At 50.0% G+C, this 22,997-nt stretch overlaps 8 protein-coding genes across 8 annotated transcripts; 5 read left to right on the top strand and 3 right to left on the bottom strand.

Annotated features, from left to right (window-relative positions):
• Positions 1-327: 327 nt before the first annotated feature.
• BDV17DRAFT_284532 (isoleucine--tRNA ligase ISM1) lies at positions 328-5,178 on the top strand (the record flags this gene model as incomplete). The annotated part of the gene is made up of 5 exons (XM_073760548.1): positions 328-391; positions 438-1,860; positions 2,148-4,941; positions 4,975-5,052; positions 5,083-5,178. The coding sequence occupies 5 exons, from the start codon at positions 328-330 to the stop codon at positions 5,176-5,178; spliced, it is 4,455 nt and encodes a 1,484-aa protein (XP_073611558.1).
• An 829-nt stretch (positions 5,179-6,007) lies between these two features.
• BDV17DRAFT_274076 (uncharacterized protein) lies at positions 6,008-7,276 on the top strand. The gene is made up of 2 exons (XM_073759073.1): positions 6,008-6,866; positions 6,915-7,276. Exons 1-2 carry the CDS (start codon positions 6,475-6,477, stop codon positions 6,994-6,996), a joined length of 474 nt encoding a protein of 157 aa, XP_073611557.1. The 5' UTR covers positions 6,008-6,474; the 3' UTR covers positions 6,997-7,276.
• A 3,286-nt stretch (positions 7,277-10,562) lies between these two features.
• On the top strand, positions 10,563-11,006 carry BDV17DRAFT_274075 (uncharacterized protein). The gene has a single exon (XM_073759072.1). The coding sequence runs from the start codon at positions 10,583-10,585 to the stop codon at positions 10,820-10,822; it is 240 nt and encodes a 79-aa protein (XP_073611556.1). The 5' UTR covers positions 10,563-10,582; the 3' UTR covers positions 10,823-11,006.
• Positions 11,007-11,225: 219 nt separating this feature from the next.
• BDV17DRAFT_274074 (uncharacterized protein) lies at positions 11,226-12,004 on the bottom strand. Its single transcript, XM_073759071.1, has 2 exons — positions 11,914-12,004; positions 11,226-11,863 (listed from the first exon to the last, which is right to left on the bottom strand). Exon 2 carries the CDS (start codon positions 11,681-11,683, stop codon positions 11,423-11,425), a length of 261 nt encoding a protein of 86 aa, XP_073611555.1. The 5' UTR covers positions 11,684-11,863; positions 11,914-12,004; the 3' UTR covers positions 11,226-11,422.
• Positions 12,005-12,310: 306 nt separating this feature from the next.
• BDV17DRAFT_295213 (glycoside hydrolase) lies at positions 12,311-13,069 on the top strand (the record flags this gene model as incomplete). The annotated part of the gene is made up of 3 exons (XM_073763014.1): positions 12,311-12,398; positions 12,458-12,972; positions 13,031-13,069. 3 exons carry the CDS (start codon positions 12,311-12,313, stop codon positions 13,067-13,069), a joined length of 642 nt encoding a protein of 213 aa, XP_073611554.1.
• Positions 13,070-14,402: 1,333 nt separating this feature from the next.
• On the bottom strand, positions 14,403-17,482 carry BDV17DRAFT_295212 (uncharacterized protein; the record flags this gene model as incomplete). Its single annotated transcript, XM_073763013.1, has 5 exons — positions 14,403-14,763; positions 14,829-14,880; positions 14,947-15,144; positions 15,206-16,926; positions 17,361-17,482. The coding sequence occupies 5 exons, from the start codon at positions 17,480-17,482 to the stop codon at positions 14,403-14,405; spliced, it is 2,454 nt and encodes an 817-aa protein (XP_073611553.1).
• A 654-nt stretch (positions 17,483-18,136) lies between these two features.
• On the top strand, positions 18,137-20,602 carry BDV17DRAFT_300878 (uncharacterized protein; the record flags this gene model as incomplete). The annotated part of the gene is made up of 4 exons (XM_073764137.1): positions 18,137-18,388; positions 18,423-18,475; positions 18,532-19,782; positions 19,894-20,602. The coding sequence occupies 4 exons, from the start codon at positions 18,137-18,139 to the stop codon at positions 20,600-20,602; spliced, it is 2,265 nt and encodes a 754-aa protein (XP_073611552.1).
• Positions 20,603-20,732: 130 nt separating this feature from the next.
• On the bottom strand, positions 20,733-21,344 carry BDV17DRAFT_295210 (WD40 repeat domain-containing protein; the record flags this gene model as incomplete). Its single annotated transcript, XM_073763012.1, has 1 exon — positions 20,733-21,344. The coding sequence occupies one exon, from the start codon at positions 21,342-21,344 to the stop codon at positions 20,733-20,735; it is 612 nt and encodes a 203-aa protein (XP_073611551.1).
• Positions 21,345-22,997: the final 1,653 nt, after the last annotated feature.

Genomic DNA, 22,997 nt, shown 5'->3' with positions numbered 1-22,997 from the left:
CGCGGTTCGCCCGTGGATTACGTTAGGCGGCCTACCGGCCACCCAATAGACACACATCCATCACTTCCCACATCTCGTCCCCCTCACATGATCACATGACGCTGTCCCTCATCGTCACCAGCCAGCTGACCAGACCGAAGTCAGCGATGTGCCAAAGTCCAGCTCGTTACAGTTCTTCTAACGTCTCTATGTCTTAGAAGCAAACGCAAAGACTGCGATCTTGTAAAAGCTGCGGTCAAGTCCCATCATATCGACAACCGTTCTCAACCTTCTGCGTCCTCTAGATATATTTACCCCTCACGGCATGGTGCAGCAACGCAGCTCATCATGACTGCCTCAAAAGCATCACCACAGGCTCAGATTTATCCCGGGAAAGGCCTGGGCTTCATAAGCATGTTTACCCTTTCCATTCTCTGACAATAACTAACATATCTCAGCACTCGGCGCTTCCCTTCATAATGTCCTTAGCCGTGTGAAAGCTCACCCGCAAACATACCCGGCGATCGACATCGCCTACTCCGCGTCGAACCCTCTACAAGACCCGGTCACTCTCCAGCTTCCTTCAAATGGCCTGCGGCTACGCTTCGACGGACCAGATCAAAGGTTGCGCTTGATAGAAGTGCTGGACTTCTCCAAGACGGCACTAGTCTACAAGAATCAAGAAGTGGTGAAGGGCGCGGGCAAACCTCAAGAGCTCTCAGCATCGCCACAGGGGCCTAGTTTCCGTCACGTCTACAACCGACATTTCGGTCCCACATACCCTGGAGAATATATACCGCCGAGCCCGCCGTCTCCATATGGCACCTATGTGCTCTCGTATCCAGGCGTCGCCTTTTCATTTCCGCTGCAAGGCTCAGCGTGGTCGGAACAATGCGATTTTGTAGCTCTACTCTCGTCATCCGCGGGCTTACCAGCAACCTCTATGTCAATATTTCAAGGCTCATCCTGGCCAGAAGTTCGCGCTAAGTTGTTCACGCAGCAGCCACAATATCCCCGGTCTCCCGCCGTGGCTGGGAAGAACAAAGAGGTTGTGCCAGACGAGGTTGAAGAGTTTACAATCCTAGGCGCTGGTAAACTGGTGGCCACCCGGAGATCCACATCATCAACACATATCAGTTTGTCGGAAACCACACCGCAAGATCTTATTGCAGAGTTTGGGCCGCCGGATGCAATATACCGTAAGAACGATCGCCGAATCTCCATTCATCGTGCCGCTGGCGGACATGGTGGAGATGACATAATCCACATGGCTCCTCCTCGTAGAGGAATCGAAGTTACTGAGACAGATAAATCGTCGAATAATAGCGGGAGTGAGGATTCAGATGAAGGCATCTCGCAGATCAATGCCTTGGACCCATCTTCATTACCATCAGAATGTTTCTTCAACTACTTTCACCATGGCTTCGATGCCTTTATATCTCATCCAACAACGTCTGGTCCAGCATTTCCGAGTTCAAATCTTGAAGACCCTGTCCCTCCATCGCCTTCATCGCAGCTAGTGGTTACCAAGATCGTTCTACATGGGAATGTACCGGGCTCGTATCCATTCAACAGATACCGACGAAGCCGTTGGAAAATTGATTTGAACACGCCGGGATCACCCGTTTCTTCAGAGACCCGCTACGATGAGATCTCAGGTCGCCTAAGGAGCGTATGGAAGGGCTCATACGCCAACAGTGCGGAAGAGCGAGCTCTCGAGCGACCGATGGTGCTGAACAGAGGGTGGGGTGATAGCCCGGAGAGTAGTGTCGAGTTTCTTGGGGGATGGGAGGAGAGCACAGGCAAAGGGCAGCGGACAGGGCAAGGTGGACATGACGGGGGCCTAGGCAATACGGAGCTCTTCGGATTCCCAGGCCTTCTGTTCGAGGTCATGAAGAATGGGGCAGTAAGCTGTCTGACCATATACTAACAGGATATCTGATCTACCATGAATAACAACATTATAATGAGTGTTTTTGCGTATGGACCTCGTATGTCTAGTACTACTATAGAGCAAGTCTTCGCATGTCGGCCGGGGACGTGTGGGCCTCCGCCGCCAAGCCAAATCTTTTTGGAGCTCCGAATCCGATCCGCAGCGGTAGCGCAATCTTTACTGGGCTCGAACCATCCCCAACCACATCTTCCCCAATCACTCTCTCCCGGAGCAGGCTATGCTTCAACAGTAGCATGCCCGATCTGCCGCGGACGCTGGCGCGGTCGTGGTCGTCGACCCTCAAGCTCCCCAAGTCGACGTTCCCCGCGCGCGTAACCCCGACCGACCAGACAAAATACCTAAAGCGATGCACCGACGACCTCTACGCCTGGCAACGCCGCGAGCGACCCGCCGAAAAACCATTCGTCCTGCACGACGGACCACCCTACGCCAATGGAGATCTCCACGTCGGCCATGCGCTCAATAAGATCCTCAAGGATATGATCTGCCGAGTGCAGCTCGGGTTGGGGAAGAGGGTGCGCTACGTGCCGGGCTGGGACTGCCACGGGTTACCCATTGAGTTGAAGGCTTTGGAGGCGAGGAAAGATAAAGATGCGCAGGAGGAGACCGAAACGGGGTCTGTCGGCGCGGCTGTTACGAGGAAGATCGCGCGGAATCTGGCGAGTAAGACGGTGAAGAAGCAGATGAGTGGGTTTAAAGGGTTCGGGATCATGGCGGATTGGAAGGGTCATTGGAAGACTATGGACAAGAACTTTGAGAAGAGGCAGCTCAGTGTTTTTCGTGAAATGGTTGAGAAGGGTCTCATTTATCGGAGGTTTAAACCGGTCTACTGGTCGCCGTCGACGGGCACGGCGCTGGCGGAGGCTGAGCTGGAATACAAGGACGACCATGTTTCTACGGCTGCTTTTGTGAAGTTTCCTTTACTCAAGGTACCCTCGCATCTGGAACAGAATCCGCTACTGAATGGGAAGAACATCAGTGCTGTTATCTGGACTACTACCCCTTGGACTCTCCCGGCTAATGCTGTTATCGCTATCCACCCGTCATTGGAATACACGATTGTGGAGTCGTCGACTCACGGCCATCTTCTCGTTGCTCAGTCTCGACTGGAATCTTTGGAAAGCGTTCTGAAGGGAGACCTCTCTGTCATCGTGCCAGGGATCATTGGCTCAGACCTTGCAGACCAGACCGCGTACCAACCACTCTTCAAGGGGCCAGATGCTGAGGCACAGCCAATCATCGCCGCAGACTTTGTTACAGCAGATTCTGGAACAGGACTCGTTCACTGTGCTCCGGGACATGGTATGGAAGACTATTTGGCTTGTCGTGCCCGTGGCATTTCCGCGTTTGCCCCGGTTGATGATCATGGAAGGTTCACTGATCTCGCGATGCCCAATGACCCTTCAAGACTGAGCGGCAAAAGCGTTCTGAATGAGGGCAACAGCGCTGTGCTCGAGTACATTGAGTCGGAGGGAAAGCTGCTGTCACAACACCGTTACGAACACAAATATCCTTACGACTGGCGATCTAAACAACCCATCATCATCCGGGCTACTGAGCAATGGTTTGCCGACGTCGGTGATATTCGTGCCAGCGCACTAGAGGCTTTGCAAGACGTTGAGTTTGTACCGGGTGCGGGGCAGCAGCGGCTGGAGGGCTTTGTCAAGAACAGAAGCGAATGGTGTATTTCTCGTCAACGCGCTTGGGGTGTTCCTATCCCCGCACTTTACCACCTGGGCACAGGCGAGGCTGTTCTCACAAAAGATAGCGTCTCACATATTATGAGCGTTATTGATGAGCGTGGAATCGATGCGTGGTGGACTGACGAAGCCAGTGACCCCGCATGGGTTCCGCCGGCGTTGAGAGAACAATCTGGCCCCGGATATAAACGAGGAACTGATACTATGGATGTCTGGTTTGACAGCGGCACTAGCTGGGCAGAGGTAGAAACCCCTTATGGTGAGCACGGCCGTCCCGCAGATGTCTATCTCGAAGGTAGCGACCAGCATCGCGGATGGTTCCAGTCAGGCCTCCTCACGTTCGTCTCGCATCAACTGGCCTCCAACCAGACTGGCATCGCTCGTGCCCCATTCAAGACCTTGATCACTCATGGATTCACGCTCGACGAGGAAGGTCGAAAGATGAGCAAGTCGATTGGAAATACCATTCTACCCCACGAAATCATGGACGGAACCCTGCTGCCGCCTCTGAAGCAGAAGAAGGGCAAGGGAAAGAAGCAACCAGAAAATGCGGCACCCACCTATGATGCTTTAGGCCCGGATGCCCTCCGGCTCTGGGCTGCAAGCAGCGACTACACCCGAGACGTTGTCATCGGCAAGCAAGTTTTGCAGACAGTCCACACTAGCCTGCACAAGTACCGCGTCACGTTCAAGCTACTGCTTGGTGCTCTTTCCGACTTCGGCCCAATGAACAAGGTTCCGTATGAGCAGCTACTGCTCGTGGATCGCATTGCCCTGTTACATCTTTCGGAAATGGTCCAAGCTGCTCGGGCGGCTTGCGAGAACTTTGAGTTTTACAAAGCTGTCAACGCTATCAACCGATGGGCAAACCTCGAATTCTCTGCTTTCTACATGGAATCAATCAAGGACCGCCTGTATACATATGGGGAGAATAGCCCTAGCAGGCGAGCCGCCCAAACAACACTATTCCACATCTACCAGCATCTCCAGGAAGTGCTGGCTCCTATCACGCCATTGCTCGTGGAGGAGACTTGGGAGCATACCCCGGAAGCTATCAAGGCCGAACTTGAGCACCCTCTGCGTCGCACCGTCACGAAGCCTGACTCAGAATGGCAGGACCCTACCGTGGGTAGGGACTATCTGGACATAACCGCGATCCACTCCTCTATAAAGGCTATACTCGAAAAGGCAAGAGGTCACAAGCAGACGGGCTCGTCGTTGCAGTCGTTTGTTCATATCACGTTACCGAGCACTAACGTTCCGTCCGTGTTTCGGCAGAGCTTGGATGAGCTTCCTGATATCTTTGTCGTCTCGTCTGTCACTGCTAATGGTGGCAACGAGCCCGTCCCCGAGACGATCGCGAACGCCGAATGGCAGTACAGCGAGGAGTATGAGCTTCCCAATGGCAACAAAGGGACAGTGTATGTTTTCAGTCCGCAAGCATCCAAGTGCCCTCGCTGCTGGCGGTACGTGGTGCCGGAAGAAGAGGCGGCCGAGGACAAGGTGTGCGGTCGCTGCGAAGAAGTCGTACGGGAGCTCAACTAACGGGGGCCACCGACGCTGTATGACTAGTATATCCTTGATTTTGAAACCTAGACATGCATGTACATTAGCCAACTGTACTATTATAAATAGAAATTACGCCCATCTTCAAAATACAAGCATCTTCGCTGCTCGCATAGTCCGCGGTCCCTGTTCTGTCGTCATCACAGCCGTGGCAACACCAAAACCTGCTGCTCATCCCCCGCCAAGCCTCAACTTCTCCCGCTTCACTGCTCCCCACCTCCAGAGTGCACCGCGGATTGGTGGTCACGGCGCGCTGTTCAGCTGATTTGCATCTTGCTTTGCATTCCGTCTGCAGGAATAAATTCATGGTCGAGCCAATGCGCGCTTGCGAACCCAGCATTGGAGATCCAATGACGACAGCATCGAGGTCAGGATGACGCTGAACCGTAAGACCACTGCTGCCATGCCACCCCGGACGCTCTGCCGCGGCGAATCGCACTGCTTTCTCCAGATCATTCCCTGCGGCCTGAGATCCACTTGAATCGAGACCATCATGTTGCGTTCCTGCGGAAAGCCTATAAAGCACGGTCCATGCCCGGGGTCCTTTGCAACGGCTACGCACGCACGCCTGTGGAAGAGGCACGAGATTATCTACCAGAATATTGCATTGCAGCACTAGATTCGGTCATGGAGGAAGTGTTTAAGAAGACCGTCACTTTCACTGAGACTGTGACGCAGACCATTACAGAGAACTTCCCGTTCCCGGATCCAACGACGACCATCACGGCTTCAGGCCATGAGACGACCACGTCGGTGGCTCCCATTCCTACTGTCGTTCCTGGGCACCCCACCTTCCAGGCGATTGATACAGCTTCGAAGCGGACATTATGGTATGGAGGTCTCACCCGTTCATCTGAATAGCCGCTGATATACGTAGGGTTGTCACGGTGCTCATGGCGCTTTCGTCCCTTGTGTTCTTCATCCTCAGCAACCGCGTGCAGCTTGTAAGTTGCGATCAAGCAACACCGAGTAATGAACAACTGCTGACCTCACCAGCCTAAGCGAGTGATTCACTATCTCGTCTCCGTCTCGACAACCGTTTCATTCCTCATCTACCTCGCTCTGGCCACCGGCCAAGGCATTAACTGGAAGCACGACAGCGTCAAGCACTCGCACAAGCACGTCCCAGACACCGACCACGAAGTCATCCGCCAGGTCCTGTGGCTGCGCTACGTCAACTGGTTTGTGACGGATCCTCTCATCCTGACAGCCTTGACGCTTCTTTCGGGTCTTCCCGGCGCATCGCTCTTCGCTGCCATTGCCGCGGACTACGTCATGCTCGCGTCTGGTCTGTTCGGAACTTACGCCGAACACACCTCGCGCAGATGGGTCTGGTTCGCCATTAGCGCTATCGGTCTGCTCACCGTGATCTACCACATTGGTGTCAAGGGTACCAGAGCCGCGAGTAACAGGGACTCCCATACCCGTCGTCTCTTCTCGGCTATCGCCACCGTCGCGCTTATCACGAGGGCTCTATATCCGATGTACGTTTCGAACACCCTCATCACAAATCACATGCTAATCTATGATAGTACCTTGGCCGCTGGCGCTATATCCCTCAAGCTGGGCCTTACCGGCGAGACCATCCTGTTCGCCGTCCACGACATTATTTTCCAGGGCATCCTTGGCTACTGGTTGGTGATTGCTAATGATGCCGCAACCGGAAAGTAAGTAGCCTGCTTTATCTTCTCTAGAAATCATACTGACGAGGCCAGCAACCTCTACGTCGACGGCTTCTGGTCTAGCGGACTTGGTAACGAGGGTGCAATCCGCATCAACGAGGAGGAGGGTGCTTAATTCATTGTCCGACCGCACGAAGATCACTATGCCTATTTGACCGAACATTTGTATGTTGATTCGGACGGAAGAGAAGTTTGCAAGAATTGGGCAAGGAGAAGGCAGAATGTCAAGCGGGAGGAAGCGATGTTGGGAAGCGCTTTTTTTGGTTTGCAAGTTGAGTGTTAAATCATGATCTAGCTGGCGCATATGTTATGTTACGTATGTAGATGATTACGCTGAATACGAAGTTCCATGAGACCCTGAACTGTAAGTAAATCATGGGTTTGAAGGGGCAAAACATAAAATGGCCGGGGCAAGAATTGAACTTGCATCCTTGGTATCTTATTCGAGTCCTCAAAATGTCGGCGCAGACAAACCGACTTCTTAAACGTACACCCCTCTCGGGTGGAGACTGTTCGAATCCTGGGTTGGGTCTGTACTCTTTGCTGCCTCTCACTGGCCTCTCTGGAAAACGACGACTTTTAACCGTGAAGCTACCTGGGCCATAAACTCAGGAATAATCTCGACTTGTATTGTTGTGCTTGACCGCGAACTCTGACGGTGTTCCAGCCGGCCAATATTCAATAATAGACTCAAGGAACAGGCAAAAAGAAATAGAGGAAAATAGCCAGAGTAAGACTAGAACTTACATACTTGGTTATTCAATCATCGTCTTCGGATTCGCGGATGTTTCATCCTGTGTCTGTGTCTGTGACTGTGATAGTGATACTGTTGCGGTTGTACCGTACCGATGTGTCTGTGATTCTTGGCCAGTTAAGGTTTGGAGGCTGAAGAGCTGTACACCTGACTGGGGTAAAGGCTGAACCGGACGTGGGTCTTTTACTAATGCTTTACTGTTAAGCTATACGGCTGTTTGAAATATTTAGGGGACGCGGGTTTAAGCCATACCCGTGGACATCCTAATTATAATCAAATAAAGTATATAGTACCTAACCTACAATACTAGGCTGGACTAAACATAAATCAGGACAATGATTAAAAGCAAGGACTAGCCAGGAAAGGAGTTAATTATATTATTAGCTTGGTTATTATTGTTGCAGGGATTATACCCTGTATACCTGCCTTTGCGAGACCGCTGCTTAGGTAGGCAGAGATTCCATGCCAATGCTTCAGCTGATCCGGTATCACCCAGAGCAACATTACTCTGGACGAAGTCAACGCTTTAACCCTTAAGCTATCCTGGCCGCTGTGTTACTGATTAGCTGAGGGCTTGGCTCCTCTGGAGCTTAGAGCGGATGTGACTTCGCCAGAACTGAAATAGCTTGCATTGTGACCTCTTCGCTTAGAAGTCAAGGTAAGCGTCTGGTGCCTGATTGATATTGTACAAAGGTAGCACTAGTCCCACCCGAGGTGCCGGCTTCAGTTTAGTTAGGGACGCGTCCGGATGCACCTATATCCAAAGGCTGGGCAGGTCAAGATTCAATCTCAATGTTCTTTGGTTTCTACACATACTCCAGGCCGTTTCTAGCACCTGAATGGTCTCGTACGAGTGTATCTCCAACCGGGAGCCCGCGATGGAACCTAGACCAACACGACCTCCGAACGAATCGCAACCAATGCTTTCGCCATCAAGCTATCCTACGCTGGCTTATACCGAGACGCTGCCTCTAATTTTATATGAAGCTTACAATCATTATATTGTAGTCTTGTGCGTAACCTGATGAGTTCATGGCGAAGCCTAACTGAGTGATGGAACTACCCCGTAGTAGGTAGTCTCACGCGCCTGCCTTTCCTCCTCATCTCATTTCTTGGATATGAACCCAAAAAAGGTGGCCAGGTCAAGATTCGAACTTGATATTCTTTGGTATTGCATTCCAACTCTAGGCTACTTTCTCAAGCTTTCTCAAACAGCTCAGGACCTCATAGATAAACACAACCAACCACAAGGCTCCAGAGAACAGGAACGAACGCCCAACACTTTCGCCAGTAAGCTATCCTGGTCTTTGGTGCGGGAGAGGATGGAGCTGAAGACAAAGTAGTTGCTCAGGTTTGACGGGTAGGATAGCGGTGGTTGTGTAGTGGGTGTCGAGTTTGAGCACATTACTGCTCAACAGCTGTCTTGAGTGATCTTGAAGCTTAACGGCCGCAACAGAAACAAAAATGGGGGCCAGTGCAAGAATCGAACTTGCATCCTTGTCTCTTCCATTACTCACCTGCATCTTCTTGCTCGTCAGCCAAAGATGCTGCAAGTAATGCGTTCGAAGGGAGCGACCCCCAAAGTCTCGAGACAACTTCGCGCTAAAACTAGTTTCATTGACACCTACTGATCGTTATTTGCTTTAAGTGTGAGCTGATTCTCCCCTCGCCGGTTTAAGAGAGCAGGAACAGCAACCACTTCCGGCGCAGCTGTAGCTGAATAGTAGCTGTAGAGAGAGAGTCCAATACTTGTTCTCTTCCGATTATCCCTGTTTTATATTATAAATTCTTGTGCTATCACTTGATGGCTAAACTTAAGTCGGGTCAAAGAGTAGCCAGCCGTGTTAGCCTTATGTAGCTTTGTATGTGGCTGAGTTAATTGCTCTCCCAAATATTCTATTGAGCATCAGTCTATGTGTAATGCATGAAATGTACCAATAGTCTAGCTGCAAACGGTGGTTTAGATAAATAGAGAATAATAAGCAATTTAGCCTAATAGAGCAACAAGAAGAGACATAACAATGGAACTGTGGAAATAGCAGAAAAATTCTGCATAAGTCTTTGGCGATCGGTAAGTGTAAATGTCGATATATGGAATAGGAAAGTATGATATGAGTAGCGGTCATACATGGTCGACGTATTTCTTGATTCTGTTGTTTGGCGTCCTCTAGATATACCTTCTGCTCGTCCCAGAGTCTTGCAAATATGATCAACCATTCCAGGGCCTTTCAGGAGAAGATCATACTTCTAATTTCTCCAAGCTAATTAATCAAGCCTTGTTACCTTTACAAAGCCTCCTGAAGCCGTCATCTCATGCGGAGAAATCGGACTGCCGTCGACTTGGTTGATTGCAAAGCAAACAAGCAAACGACAGAGTTGATAAAGGCCACTGGGAGACAACGGAGATTCTTGAAAGGGTGTGCAAATACGACAGAAATTTGCTTGATGGGGTTGATCCCACGGAGAAAATACACGCCTACATGTAGCTGTCGCATAATGAATTAGTGATCCTAGGTGTTCCGCATTCTTCTTACAGTACCGAGCCCGGTCCATGTGGATGGTTCCTCAATCCACTCACAGCTTAACCTTCGCTAGGGCAAAAGAGCAACGCGAGGTTTGTCTGAAATGGGTAACTTTTTTAACTAGACTCTGCCGTACCGAAACGGTGATGGAACAGCGAATCAATTTACGAGGCCAGCCCCCGCCAGCCCGTCAGCCTCATCCTCGTGAAAAGGGCGGTCCAGACCGTTGAACCTATGTATGATTGGTTGTACTTGCCAAACTAACCGCGCGTGATAGAGCCATTGATTAGGGAAAAGTCTAATCTAATCAGGTTAGGTCACTTCTCTCTTTTGACGCGCCAATCAATTGCCTTGTTTGCTGATGAACATCAATCTCAGACGCAAGTTTCCTTTTACAGAGGGATTGCTTGCCTTGCGCGTTGACAATGACTCAACAACGAGTCAATCAACCAGAATCAGATATAACAGCCCTCACCATCTCTCGGACTACATGCGAGCTGAAAAACAAATCGCTGGGGCTGACCAGTCAAAGATATCCAGATCAGGTATTCCTCCCTTCAACAAATCGCGTCCTTCCTTTCAAGCCCTCGTCAGCTACACACCTATGTTTCACTTTGACTACGGCGCCTGAAAGGCATATTATCGGACGGATGCGGCCACTATGACGAAGCACACCGTGGGTATGGTGCACTGAATAAGGGCCCGAGCCCTGCTGTTTATTCTCCAACGGTAACCTTGAGAGACGGTCGTCGGATAACTACTACTGTTCTGCCGTATATTAGTTCCTTGACCCTTTTCCTTTTGATCTGGATTTACTGCCCGAATCTTGGCAAACTCCTCATATGGCCCCTCAGCGTTCGCTTGTCCTAACGAACACCATGCTTGAGGTGCCGCCACGCACAAGCCAATGTGTGGTAGGCGGGTTTGACAGTCTGTTGAGGTGTTCCAAATTAGAGACCTTAATTACATCCGCTCGTTATATAAGTAGTCATCTAATTATATCTAGTTATATATCACTGCTCATGTAAGCGACCATTAGGCCATATTGTGTATGATAGCTAGGGTACACGGCATTCAGAGGGATTGACAACGCTATTACAAGTCTTATATGGGGACGATGCGTCAGGTTAGAATGAGAGATCGTATGCCTTCGCCCTGCACTACCTTTGCTGTGACCTGGCGGGGTTGGTCTAACATGTATCAATCTAGGCTACGCATGAGACCATGGAGTGCAAACATAAATGTTCCTGGAAATGTCCGCACATTTAAATCAACTCCAATCCCTCTGTGAAGTCCTCAGGTCCAGATAAAAGAAAGACCATCAAAATCAAAGTCCATATACTGAAAAACATCGACAAAAGCAAAACCTGACGGCGGCAGACCCTGTGGCATTGCCACGGGAGATCCGTCACTCCAACACCTAGAGCCACCCACGATGACAATCGTGGTATCAGTGGCGTGAGGCCTGCTGCTGCCGATGTTGCTGCTTGCAATCCTCGCCGCGAGCTTCTCAAACGTTGTAACATGCTGCGCAATATATAGACTCAGGTGCTCATGAGCGCTGAGCGCCACCAGAACGCCTTTCCATGACCGGGCGACCGATTCCGTGAACAGCTCATCAGGGGCAAAACATGGCCGCGAGAAAGTCGGCGGCGGCAATATACAATGTGCAGATAGGATATCGAGTACCACCAGGGTATTCAGGGCTATTGGTTCATCAGGCTCTATTGTCTCGATAACAACGAAAGCTACCTACTGCGCGGTTTAGATGCTGATGTTGGTACTTTTGCTTGGAAATCGCTGGCATAGAGCTGGTGTTTTATATATCAGGTGGGTATCTGTCTCTGTAGAAAAGGATCAGGCGAGCACGAGTCCGTAGAGGAAGATTGGGTGGTAGAGGTAGCTAGCACGATGATAAGTAAGGAATGAATGCCATCCGTTGAGCTGAGTGGCGAAGGGGGAAAAGACCATTCAAGGCTCAACTGGCTGGCGGACTTGCCGGAGTTGAAGCAAGTATTGCTCAGCTCGGGACGATCCATCAATAAGCATCTTCAGGCTCTTCAACAGGCACTCCGTGGACTGGCTGGTTTGCCATTCTTGCAGGCATGCGTCCAGCTGCAATGCCACGGTGCAATACTCGGCTTTCACACCCAATGTTGGCTTGCAACCGTGGTTACCCGCTAGGAAAGAAGATTCCGGACAAGTATGCTACGACCAAAGCCGGTGGGGAGGTTTGGCCTCGTACAACACGCCTCCCTGCCCCGACAGCTGGGTCCTGCCTGATGAGGTGCCCTTTCCAGAGTACGGTGATGAAGGTCCTACCTGGCGCATCTCGGACGAATGGTATCACTACAGGGGCCCAACGACCGTCTACCTAGCCGATTGTGAAGGTCCATGCGAGGACTGGGTCGCAACTGGCAAGCGCTGGTTCAAGATCTGGGAAACAGGATATTTCCCAACCGGTTGGCCTGCGGGATCCATCGAACGGTCCCTGATCACAGACAGGAAAACCTGGCAGCAGAAAAACCTGGCAGCAGAAAAACGTGCATGCAACTGGTACCCGGTCCGGATGACGACTCCAATGGATGTAAAGCCTGGCAACTATTTAATGCGTCATGAGGTATTCTATAGCGAGGGGGATTTGACGCTTTGGCCACAGCTCAACCCGACCTGCGCCAATATCAAAGTCATTGGCAATGAGACCGCGTTTCCTTCTGATGAGTATCTTGTTTCGTTCCTCGGTGCGTATAAAACTACCGACCCTGCCTTTGCAAACCAGGGCCCTAAGCACGCGGAGGAGAGGGCTCAGACCTACGTAAGTTCTTCTAAAAAACAACGCTTGTCTTTAACTGGTGCGCTGAACAATCTTGCAGAACTACACCATTCCATGTCCCAAGGTTTGGAAGTCTTAGGTCTATGCTGTTGTGTTGGTGCTAGGAATATGGCTAGGCGCTCGGTACAGGATAGGTAATATTGCAGCGTCTGAACGGCTAAGACTTGGTATATCTTGGCGGATAGGCAGTACAAGGGGGCTGTATGAGTTGTAAACGTGTATCTAATGCTCTCCTGAGCTTTCGAGTTCACGAGCTGGCTCAATTGGTTCAACAACTAGCCATTTCTCTTAACTCTGTACCAATCTCCTAAGCAACCGTAGACTGTGCTGTACCAGTCGCGCCTTATAAGAGCGAGGAAGCCGGGGGTGGGCAGTATTTAGACCGTGGAGAGCGGTTCAGGGGTCGGCATCCTGGTTGTTGTCATTTATGCGAGGTGACTGTAGCATGACATGGCCAATAGTCGGGTGGAATTCTGAGTACCTAAATTAAAAATTATTCCGCTCACTGCTTGAGAATGTGCAGTTTCTTCATCTCACTTGACCCACATGTGTCTTTGCAATCAACACGTTGCAGCCTGCAGCACAAATTGTGCTGTGTTTTGAAGCATACTTGATAAGCTTGTTGCTATGTGTATTGGAATCCCGTGTTTATTATGAATCAAAGAGTATGTATTGGTTGGTTGAATCCTTCCTAACTTATAGACAAAGTCGCCTGACTATTTCCAGCTCAACGTCCCCAACAGATATCTTATTACCAGATCTGCCATCTAGTTCTAACAACATGGGAGTAAAGATATTCTTGTATGATAGTCGTTGCATTTGTTCCAGAGATGGCGAAGCGCGCAGTGATATCAGACCCGCCGAGCTGGTGGAGGACTTTCGCGATGCTCTTACCTTCCTCAGGGCTGTTTCACTACTTTCTGGTTACAATAAGGCTGTTTCGGTACTCAGTACATATCTATCTGCTTTTTTTGCAGTATCCGTATCAGTCTGCTATATGAGTTGTAGGATATTCTGTAAATCAGGCGAGCCCATTTGGTAGGAACGAGGGCGCGAAAGCAGGAGCTGGCATGGTAACAGGCATATTAACATTAACTTCATGTGATAGGTCTATGGTATATTGTTCCAAATTGTGGGCTCAGGAGTGTATCTGGAACAGGTTAATAAAGTGATATGTGAATATTAGGAGCTGGATGACCGATGATGATTGAGTCCTTACATTGTGACAAACAGTTAGAAGCTTGCTCATGAATATTTAATCACTACCGTGACTATAATAACTGTGAAGTCGGATACGTAGTAAGCCCAGGCAAACAGGCTGCAAAGTTATCTCTCACTAGAAAACCCTAGCCGTTAGCCTTGATACCAAATAAGTGAGAGTCACAACACAACACAACGCAACGCATCAAAGGCTAGCACAGACCCGTTGTATTCCCAAACAAAATAGCAATATCACTGTGCTCAGTAGGAAACTCCAGCTCATCCAGACAGACAGAGCTAGGAAGCTCGGAATCAGGTCCAGGCTGATGTAGAGCATATTTCGCATCTTTGACCCGGACCCCCCATTCGCCCTTCTGCTCTATCTTTTCGACCTCGTCCAGTGTCTTTACTTGAAAGTTCAAGCACTTCAAGTGGCGGAATTGGTGGCAAAAGGCGACGATCTGGACTTTGCTACCCTGTTGTATGAGCTGTACCCGGGTGAGATTGGTGTCCCATTGCTTCATGAGTGGTAGGAGTTTTCGTCTGCGGGTGATGAGGAACCGGGTTGCCAGGCTGGGGAAAGGGAAAAAGGTAAGCTTTTCCCCTCCTTAAGATGATGTGTAATGTACGCTGCTTACCCATCGAACCGGACTCTGAATCCAGTCACCGCTTCCTGAAATCTGTGGAGGTCTATATAGATTGGGCGGAAAGGTCAGTTCATTGGTGGAAGTGATGCGGCATATTCAGATATCTTACCCTCTTGAGTCTTGAATCTGATTATTCTTATGCTGGGCTTCGTATGAATAGCTAGAAGGAGGCTTTTGATTTTGGCCAGGTGGTCCTTGCTGACAAGGTCATGTGCTAGAGTCATGCTCAGATCCTCTTGCGGCAGGCGATGAAGATGGATTGTTGTGTTGTCATGGACAGGAAGCGCAATTGTAAGCTGCCCAGGACCTGTGCAATTATCAGCGGCCAAAGCCAGTGCCAAAGATTCTGAGAGAACACTCTAACTCACCGACATTGATTCGATCCGTGATTGAGCTCCATTTGGTCTCAATAATGACTCGCAGGTGCTCTGAGAGAACTGCCTTCCCATAGGGAGCCATCTTGGCCTCCTGCTCCACTTCCTGTTCAATAACTGATGCTAGACTTTCTCCGAATTCCAAATGCTTTGTCTCTTGTGTCTCTGACTCATGACCATGCAGATAATAAGTTATTGCATAGCAGCATATAGAAAACGTCTTGGGGGCTGTTTCCCCTTGAAGGGGGACCAAATCAAGGATCAGAGAATGCAGGAGAGTGCGCCCTTCAGTATCATCAAAGTAGATATATAAAGAGCATGCCTCGTCCTTCTCAACGAGGCGCAGGAGTAGACCGGGCGATCCATCTTCCGCATTCAGCAAGCTATACGACACTGGGCAGCTATTCTGTAGGTCATGAAACGCCCGGTGAAGCGCCTTGGTATCTGGAGGGGTCGCGACGACGATGCGAAGCCCACAATGTGCTTTGCGCTCTCCCATCCCATGAGTCACCGTAGTGAGCCTCTTTAATAGGCGGACGCGGCACTGCGCCATGGGCTTTGCGGGAAACCCAACAGGCTTATCGTGATTGATATACTGGCAATATTTGACAGTGCCATCGAACAGAAGATCCTCGTTCTCGCCAGTAACTAAGCCAGCCTTGCTCAAAACAATGTGGTGAGCCAAGCTCCATATCGAATTGAAACTGTCCTCGCTAATCTTGACAATCAGGATCAGGAGCAAGTCAGAGCCGCAGCGCAACTTGACCACCATCAAGTGCTGAAAAACATCCCACTCAATGTCTTTCCAAACCGGGCCTTGATTACGGTCCGATTGTATCACGATGTTGATCAGCTGTATCTGGCTTGCAATAACCCCGACAGTCTGCCAGCTACTCGCACCTCTCATGATGGAGAATACGCACGGAAAGGTGGATTTATGAAGCGAAGGGTTTCCTGGGGTGACTAGTGTGGCCTCGACAATCACGCTCTTGTAGCAGAAAAGGTCACTCGTGTCCCCAAATGCCATGGAAGGAAGGTCCCATGCTTGTGCCGGATTGTTGTCAAGCATTGTAGCATCATATGCCGTGAATGTCGGGTAGGAAACCCATAACCCTTTGTCCACATCAATAGTGGCAGATGTATCAGTTTCCGTGCATAGGACAGCTACCAGACGTCGTTCGTAGGGCCGCAGATATGAGAGTACGATCCGATATTGGTCAAAGAGGGCGCTATGAGCGGTGCCTTTGATACGGCAGGCGGCTATTCTGATCTTGAAGTTATCCTGAGTGAGGACGTGGTGGCATATCCACCAGGCTTTTGCGAGATCCATTAGCCCCTGCACAATTCCCTTTGATGGGGTTTGGTCTTTGTCTGTCTCGGAGAATCGCTGCTTTTCCAGCATGAGCTTGCCCCGGAGAGCCCACCAGATGGCAGCCCTTAGCCATTCATCCAGAGCCACTTCCTCCGCCGGCTTGACTGTATCCACAAATGAGTGGAATAGATTGCTCAAACAATCTCGGAGGATTAACTTGAACCGCTCGTCCCAGACTTGTGACCCGGCAACTGAATCGGAGGCGTGCTGGGTGTCAATAGGCAGGATGCTTGTAGGCTGAAATGCTGTGTATCGGCTTTGAGCACTAGACGTAGCTTTGACTTGGTGAGAAGTAAAGTATGGAAGTATGGAAGTAATGGCCGAGAACTCACGAGGTGCATGACTAGCTTCAGATCAGCCGAAAAATACTCAGTTGGCTGATCAGACGATTCGGAAACATCAACTGGGCCACTTGGAGTTAGAAATGCCCTGGTCTCTGCTTCTACATCCACGATGGGCTCGCTGCTTCCTGATCGATGCATCCGGTCGATCCAACGCGAGTTGGGTGGCTTTTGGTTCATCTGGCGTCTCTGCACGTCCGACGCAGTATTAGAGGAACAGTCGCCTGGGATTGAAAAGGTATTGGCACCATATATTAGAGTAGCAAGAGGAACCTATATGTATAGCCTTTGTCGACTCAGTGATCTTGTATTTGCCAAGTGCGATGCGTCTTCTGCCGCTCAGTTTCACCATGGAACCCTGACCCACCATTTCAGCTCTGGCTGGACTCACTTTTTTCTATATATATCCTGTTCACCAGAATAAGTGACTGTTCACCGTAGGTAATCGCGGGTTATGTGTGAGACATCTTTATTCAGAAAGTCGGCACTGCAACCTTCAATCATCCTATGCTGCGGTAGGAACCGCAAAAACCGCAACTTTGCGGTTTTGGTCTTCATTTTGCGAGCTGTAACTGCAGTGCCAGTAGTGCTTGCTGGCTTACACTTGAAAACCGCAATGCGGTTTCGGTCAACCAGTGGTTTCGCACACAATATAAAGACGCCTAGACCTGTGATCTACTTGCAGATTATTATAGAAACATGGATCACCCAGCATCTTCAATATAAGGACTGGGCCTTGGGAGAAACTAGCGAGAATCACGGGGTATGCTAGTGCGGTTTGGCAGTCTAGCTGCGAGTACCTTCTGGTTCTCATTCGATAAACTCAACGGCGGTTCTGTCGGAGTCCAAATTCCCCTGGCTTATGCAGGGGCATTCTGCTAAGACTGCTACTGACACGGTTAAAAAAGTGATGTCTCTTTGAGTTGCTTGATCAGGCTGGATGGCATATTATGTACTGTCTCGTTGATGCTCAATAGTACGTAATAGAAAACTCTCACCGAGTGCAGCCTTGTGGGGACAGGTATGGGGAAACTATAGGTCTAGCCAATCACGAAGCCCCTATGTCCAAAAATACTTTCAGGAACCTCGAAGTTCAAAAAACTAGTGTCATTCTGACAACTTAACACGGAGATGTACCTCTGGAAATTATTCTTTGCCAATGCCTAAACTGCAAAGCCTCAATTGATGAATTGCTCGATCGGCTGCGCATCAATGCAGCGTCTGTTACTGAGCTTTTCCCTTTATATCCTCGCCTGTCAAGGTGCCTGGGTCAGGAACTTTCCCTGTGGTTCACAGTCAGGCTTCCTGCAAGTCCCAGATACCCCATTTAGGATTGACAGCTTCCACGGAGGATTGAATACGTTCGACGGTTCAACCACATTGTCGTTGTCAATATTAGGCGTGCACAATGAATCCCAATTTATGTGTGACTATCTCGACTTGACCAACTTTAAGGATCACTTTGTGTTTCCAAGTCCTTGGTATGCCGGTGGGCCAGCTAAAGCACTTTAAGAGCCGATGCCCCCTGCCAATAACTGATGCTCTTACCCCGTACGTACTTCTCTGCTTCTTTTTCTTTTGCTGGGAGCTTGCTCACATCCATTAAGACCTGAAGGGCTGCTTTTCTCAGAATACGAGCTTATATACTCCCTCGTCCATGCCCACCGGCTCCAGACCCTCGCCGCTGAGATTAGCTTCAGGGGACGCAATGGTACAGATATCGCCTGTACGTGGGTAAAGATCACGCCTGATATTGGGAAAACAGCCTCCGCAGCGTTCACTTATATCCCTGCCATTATCACGATCCTTGTCGGCATCGCCTCGTATCTGAAACACGTCAATGATCCGGGAAACAACTCACCAACAGCCTGGGCATGGACCAGGCAGGGCCCAATTTGGGAGATTATCCTTGATATAGCGAGTTATCTACGATATCTCCAGTTTATCTTTCTGGTCGGGTCGCTCACGATGGAATATCCGGGCTTCTATCAGCCAATAGTGAGCCAGCTCGCCTGGTCTTCGCTCCTGTACTGGACAGGCCCTATCAATCATGGCTTCACATATTCTGGGATTGAGGACGGCATGTATGTCAGTAACTCGTCTTACGGGCTGGAGCACATGGCCCAGATGCTTGGGTTTCCGCAAATGCCTGATATCATGCTGAACGCGTCGATTAACCTCGTCATCTTGGTTTCTGCGCTGGTTGTTGCCTCGTCGGTCATTTTGCTGGCAAGCCTGGACACCAAGCAGGTGCTGATTAATGCTCAGGCAGCTGGTCGTCTTATCTTGGCTGTTGCGCTGTCATTCTTCGCCTTGCCTCTGCTCTCGTACATGTCCTACGAGTTTATCCTGATTGGGTATCTTCCTAGCTACCGCGTCACCCTCGTTGGGCTGACAATGGTGTTTCTTGTTTATCTGAACTATGCCATCACCAGTTATTTCAACAGCCAGAGGGAGCTGAGGCTGAGGAACATGTCTTCCGCAGTTGACTCCGGGGAAAGCCAACCAACCCGTCTAGAGAAGCTAGGACAGGCTCTTTCGCATTACCTTCCCCATGCTATTCCTTTGATCCAAGGGATCGTGGTTGGTGGCTTACAGGACTGGGGCCTCGCACAGATCCTCGTGATTGGAGGTTGCGAAGCCATCATCCTCATCTCAATGGTTCTGCAGCAGCGCACCAGGATTCTCAGGTCAATGGCCGCATGGTGTGCTACTGTCCGTCTTGTGACTGTTACGCTGAGCATCACGTTCGTGTGTCCCTCAAGCGAGGCGATCAGGCAATGGATCGGCTATCTCATCTTGTGCCTTCACGGTGGGGTAATCATCTTTGGGCACCTTGTTGTGTCTCTTTGGAAGGTGTCTCTTGCTCTCGGCAAGCGAAGCAGATCAAAACATCCAAATCATACAGATCCTGCCGATGCCAGCCAGGTAATTCGGTCCTTGACAGCCATTTATGCAAACTCTTGTAGCTGTCTCTCAGAAACTAACCTACCACAGGAATTCCCTCTCAGGAATACCCCTCCCCACCTGCGCCCCAACACGGCAAAATCCCACGTAAACCACAACCTCCAAAAGCTGAGCCTCGAGACTCTCCGCAGCACCATCCGCCCAGGATTATCCGGCGCATCCTACTTTACAGACTTCTCAGACACCGACAATATGATCACGCCCTTTTCCCCAACCCCAACAGGCGTAAAACACTATGTCACAGACTTTTCAGCATTCTATAGACCGCCGCGGCCCTCGTCTTCTAGACGCGCGCTCTCTGAGACTGGGTCCACGATGACCAATCAAGAAGAGGCCTCGGGGTCTATGAATCCCATTTTAGGATCCGGATCCGGATCAGCAATAGCATCAGCATCAGCATCAGCATCAGCATCAACATCAAGCTCTATCGCAGAATCAAGCAACGATCCAAGCCGCAACAATCTCGATGAACTCTTAGAGCTTCCCAGCAGACCGAACGTGGATTACTCGACGCGAGAAGTAGACTCATACTATAGCCACGGGAGACCTGTTCCTGCTACCAATTGTGCAACAGCTTTGGTTCTGCCCCCGCTAGTGGATGAAGAGCAAGCGCACGGCTTGCTTAACCGGGCGCGCAAGGCTGCGGCGCGTATGAAACCGACCAGAAAGGAAAAGGGGTTCCAGGTGGTGAGACCGCCGCGGTCTACATGAGGATATTGCGCAGGTCAAGGTACTTTATTCTTCACAAATGAGCATTCATCAAGTTAGCAACCAAGTTATGGGCTTTATTTTGTTATTAGCGAATGCCGATTTAGCATGATATATCTAGAACTAAGGAAGTTTAGTTCACAAAGTATCCTCCGAGTCCATCTATAGGCACCATCTCAACGTCTGACCAATCTTCAGTATCACCGCTTTGCTGTCTTGACCAAACCCGAGAGGTACAGTCATCTCCAGTAGACACGAGCATGTCGGGATTCGCCGGATTGACCGAAATCGAATCCACACAGCCAAATCCGTGTCCTTCCAGGATATCAAGGAGGGCGCCATTGTTTCGATCCCATATATAAACCCGACCATCTTCGCTGCCGCTCACGATGAGAGATTCCTCCGGTCCGAAGAAGATACTCGTGATGACGAATGTTCCTGCGTGCTGTCCCCTAAAAGAACGGACCACAGCCTTCGTCTCAATATCAATAAGCTGGACCTCGCCCGAAGCGAGGTCCACAAGAATGGTTTTGCGGTCTTGACTCGCAACCACGGAGGTGGGCTTAGCTTCAAGTGGGAGGCAGACCACGTTATCGCTCTGAAGGTCATAGAATATTAATTCCCGCTCCACATTCGCGACAATAGGTTGAGTCCCATCCGGCGTTACGCAAAAGTCACGAGCCCGGGACGGGTGACTCCATTGGTGTAAACATTCACCCTTCACGTCCCAATGGGATACTCCCATGTGCAAATCGAGAGTACAGCAAATGAAGCTCTCGCCATCATCCATCCATGCAATTGCGCATAATGGTTGGTAGAAGTCGCTCAATACATATAAGCAGGAATATGTCTTCCCCCTGACCCGTGGACAATACCTCCCTCCTACGTGATCCTAAAGTGGCTTGGGGTAAAATGATCTTCGCCGTATTCTATCAAGTAGTTATATGCTTGATCCATCGTCTATCAGTGAACCTTTGCCTTAAGAAGTAATGGGTGGTCTTGGCGCTTGTAGTTTTCGGCCTGCAAAGTGAGACTTTGTAGTGGGACAGTGGACTCCCTGCGAAACGTTCAGGGCAAGGTGGACTAACAGAATAACCAAAAAAAGAACCAGCCGGTACAAGAATCAAACTCGCTTCTTTGCCTCTCAGTCTTTCCCCTCAAGAGCTAAGTCACGGGTTTCTTTTGCTCCTGGGCTTGTTACCCTTGCAGACATTAGTGCCTCCAAGCCAATATCAATTTGTTCTCGCCATTGCGATATGTTCTTGGTTGCTATTCTTAAAGACATCAAAATCAGTATCTTGAAGATTCATCTACCAAGTATTTTCTCCTCGTCAGCAAGGTTCAGTGTCTTGCTGTCGGGCTTGTTGAGTGTGACCGTGATGCACTACCTAGGTAAACTCGGTGGTGGAAGCGGTCGTTGAGAGGCAACGCTTTACGATTAAGCTAACAGGCTGGTTGGGTTGCTGAGGAGTCTGTGTTGATGCTTCACAACGGGCTGAGGAGTGTCTGTAAATTGGTTGGCAGGTGGCGTGAGGCTTTAAGTGAATTAGTCCTGGGTGCCCGTGCCAGCCACCTCCTATCTCAGCGCTCAAAAACAAATGCAAAAGCAGAAAATGTTAGCTAGAGCAGGAATTTAACTTGCACTCCTTGGATCCATCAACTGACTCGTCAGCCAGTCTAGACATCTTAGTACTGAGTCCAGGCCTAGGACTTTGCGAGCCTTGTTACGAATTCAACCAATGATTTACCATGAAGCTATCTGGCCAACTGGAATACTGGGAGCTTGTTCTTCAGGCTGAAGAGTTCGATTAAGGTACGTAACAGTACTGATACTCGTTAAGCAGATAACGCTGCATTCAGAAAGAGGCCAGTACTACCTAGGATCTGCGCAGTGCTCCTTCCTCCCAATAGAATGACAGACAACAACAACAAAACCAAACCAAACAATTACCAGGGCAAGAGTCGAATTTTCACTCTTGGTTTCTCGTTCCCCCCATCTGTATCCTCGATACCCTGGACATCTGCCAGGCGGGTCCCTTGTGGGTGGATCCAGCTATGTTAGGGTATCAGGAACGACAAGGTCTCTTTTCTAAAGAGATCAGCAAGTTTACAGAGTATCGCAGTGCAGGCCATTGTCTTTATAAACACAGTTGGAATACGCGTAGGAGTACAGAGATCGTCCATTGTACACTGGAGAGACAACACAGGTACCCCAAGGGCGCTTCCCTCGACATTGTGAACAAGGTTCAACAGCGTTTCCTCGACATTGCGATACGGCCGCTGCGCGTTGCTGTCCTGTGTGAAGTCTTCTTGAAGTTTGATCTGTCCAGTCTGATTCCCTGATGGGGTCTAAGAGTGCCATGAGCTGATGTCGGACGGGGCGTCGAGCTGTTGTGTC

This window comes from Aspergillus undulatus (assembly GCF_047715775.1).
Source record: "Aspergillus undulatus strain CBS 261.88 unplaced genomic scaffold BDV17scaffold_64, whole genome shotgun sequence".
NCBI lineage: Eukaryota > Fungi > Ascomycota > Eurotiomycetes > Eurotiales > Aspergillaceae > Aspergillus > Aspergillus undulatus.
This window is presented reverse-complemented; position numbering and strand designations above follow the sequence as displayed.